This window comes from Penaeus vannamei, chromosome 42 (assembly GCF_042767895.1).
Source record: "Penaeus vannamei isolate JL-2024 chromosome 42, ASM4276789v1, whole genome shotgun sequence".
NCBI classification, from domain to species: Eukaryota; Metazoa; Arthropoda; class Malacostraca; order Decapoda; family Penaeidae; genus Penaeus; species Penaeus vannamei.
In genome coordinates this window covers 1363064-1365563 of record NC_091590.1, presented here as the reverse complement: position 1 = coordinate 1365563, position 2500 = coordinate 1363064, and the positions used below count along the sequence as shown (strand labels likewise).

The 2500-nt window shown below is 38.8% G+C and overlaps 2 protein-coding genes across 4 annotated transcripts in view; both read right to left on the bottom strand.

The window, feature by feature from the left end:
• LOC113802272 (heat shock protein beta-8) overlaps nt 1–2500 on the bottom strand; it is a 79048-nt gene that overhangs the window by 52498 nt on the left and 24050 nt on the right. The window lies entirely within an intron of this gene.
• LOC113802274 (ankyrin repeat domain-containing protein 29) overlaps nt 1–2500 on the bottom strand; it is an 18359-nt gene that overhangs the window by 10469 nt on the left and 5390 nt on the right. For all 3 annotated transcript variants that reach the window (XM_070118748.1, XM_070118749.1, XM_070118750.1), the window contains exons 6-7: nt 1848–1946; nt 372–473 (exon numbers count right to left, since the gene is read on the bottom strand). In XM_070118748.1, the coding sequence (XP_069974849.1) occupies nt 372–473; nt 1848–1946 (201 nt within the window). The remainder of the gene's footprint in view (nt 1–371; nt 474–1847; nt 1947–2500) is intronic.

Sequence of the window (2500 nt, the reverse complement as noted above, 5' to 3'; positions counted from 1 at the left end):
TATAAAGTAATAAGGTTATCTGTGTTCAGTTCTCGCAACTTTGCTTTTATTCCAAAGGGAATAACCTCGAAATGTAATTAATGCAAGTTTTATATTTTTCTTATTATTCATCTATTTCTATCTTTTTTCTTAATATAATATTTTTTTGCGAAACTTCGAAGACGATCTTCACAATTCCAGTAATTATTCAGAAATTATTACGAGAGAGAGAGAGAGAGAGAGAGAGAGAGAGAGAGAGAGACGGAGGCAGAGTGAGAGAGTGAGAGAAAGACTGACAAGACAGACAGACAAACAGAAAGATAAAAAAAAAAAAGAAAGAGAAAGGGGGAGATACAGAGTTAGAGAGAAAAAATCATAGTCTTCATATTCACCAAAATTCCAGTTCGCGATGTTAGGGTCAGCTCCAGCCTCGAGTAGGACCTTGACGACATCGCTGTGGTTCGAGCGAGCTGCCCAGATGAGCGGCGTCCATCCTGTAGGTGGGGTAGGGACCGTTAATGTAAAGTGTTCTTGTGACTGAAGCTATTAGGTATCAGTAAATGTAAATTGCTTTTGCGTTTGCGTTAATGTTAAATAAAAATGATGATGATGATGACAATGATAATAATAATAAATATATAATATATGATTAATATAGCGTTTGGCTATATCCTGTAAGTGGGGTAGGGACCGTTAATGTAAAATGTTCTTGTGACTGAAGCTATTAGGTATCAGTAAATGTAAAATGCTTTTGCGTTTGCGTTAATGTAAAATAATAATGATGACAATAACAATAATAATAATAATAAAATGCGTTTGGCTATATCTTGTAAGTGGGGTAGAGAGTGGGTCTATCAGGCGTCCATTAATGTAAAAACTTTCATATATCGGAAAAAAAATCGATCTTACTTTATTTCCCTTGCATTGCAGAGAAAAATTTTAAATCTCCATGCTAGGCGTAATAGAAGAAATTAAGTGATTTTTGGTGACGATTTTTAAAGGAGTAAATATAACATGTTGGTGACAGCGTGACGTCCATCGTGATATAATCTTAGCCTCGATCCATCATTATTCCATAGCATGCAAATTCACAAAGATTCTAAACACAATGTAGATTTTAATAAGGCATAAATAGTGCTACGAATTCAACTCATATGAATACATCACTAGTTGTGAAACACCTTCTTTAACATCATCATCATTCGTCCAAAACCCACCATTGCATCACACGTCAAGGAACATGCAAATCCACACTGTAAACATACCAAAATATATAACATTTACCATGAGAATCCACATTGTAACAAACCCAACAAACAAACTATCATTTACCAAGTCTAAACCCTATCTTTACAGCCTTACCGATTATATACATACATATTCTTTTAAGTGTCATAATTACCATTCTCCTACCTTTGCAGCCTCACCGGATACGTACATACATATTTTTCAACGTTCCTTAAGTGTCATAATTACCCTTTGCCTACCTATGCAGCCTCACCAGATACGTACATACATATTTTTCAATATTCTTTAAGTTTCATAATTTCCAGCACATACGTATTTTTTAAGTGTCATAATTACCCTTTTCCTACCTATGCAGCCTCACCAGATATGAACATACATATTTTTCAATATTCTTTAAGTGTCATAATTACCATTTTCCTACCTATGCAGCCTCACCAGATACGTACATACATATTTTCCAACATTCTTTACGTATCATATTTACCATTTTCGTCCCGCAGATTCACCAGATATGTACATACATATTTTTTTAAGTTTCATAATTTCCATTTCCTTACCTAATCAGCCTCACCAGATACGTACATACATATTTTTCAACATTCTTTACGTATCATAATTACCATTTTCGTCCCGCAGATTCACGTAGGCACCGGCCCTGAGCATCAACTGAACGGAGGACACGACTCCACCGGCGGCGCTGGAGAGCAATAGCGACGACCCTGAAGGAAGAGAGAGAAGAGAAACGTGAGAAAAAAGTCCAGGTTCTCATAATGAATGAAAATGCCATATGTATGTATAGAGTGGCAGTGGGAGAGATAGAGAGGGGAGAGATAGAGAGAGGGAGAGCAATAGCGACGACCCTGTAGGAAGAGAGAGAAGGGAAACGTGAGAGTAAAGTCCAGGTTCTCATAGTGAATGAAAATGCCATATCTATATATAGAGTGACAGTGAGAGAGATAGAGAGAGAAGGAGGGAGAGGGAGAGGGAGATAGAGAGAGAGGGGGAGGGAGGGAGGGAGGGAGAGGGAGAGGGGGAGAGAGAGGGGGAGAGAGAGGGAGGGAGGGAGGGAGGGAGGGAGGGAGGGAGGGAGGAGAGGGAGGGGGAGAGAGAGGCAGAGGGAGAGAAAGAGAGCGAGAGTGAGAGTGAGAGTGATAGAGAGATAGAAAGAGAGAGAGAGAGAGATGGAGAGAAAGAGAAAGAGAGAGAGAGAAGTAAGTGAGAGAGAGAATGAGAGAGAAAGAGAAAGAGAGATGGAGAAAAGAGGGAGAGAGAG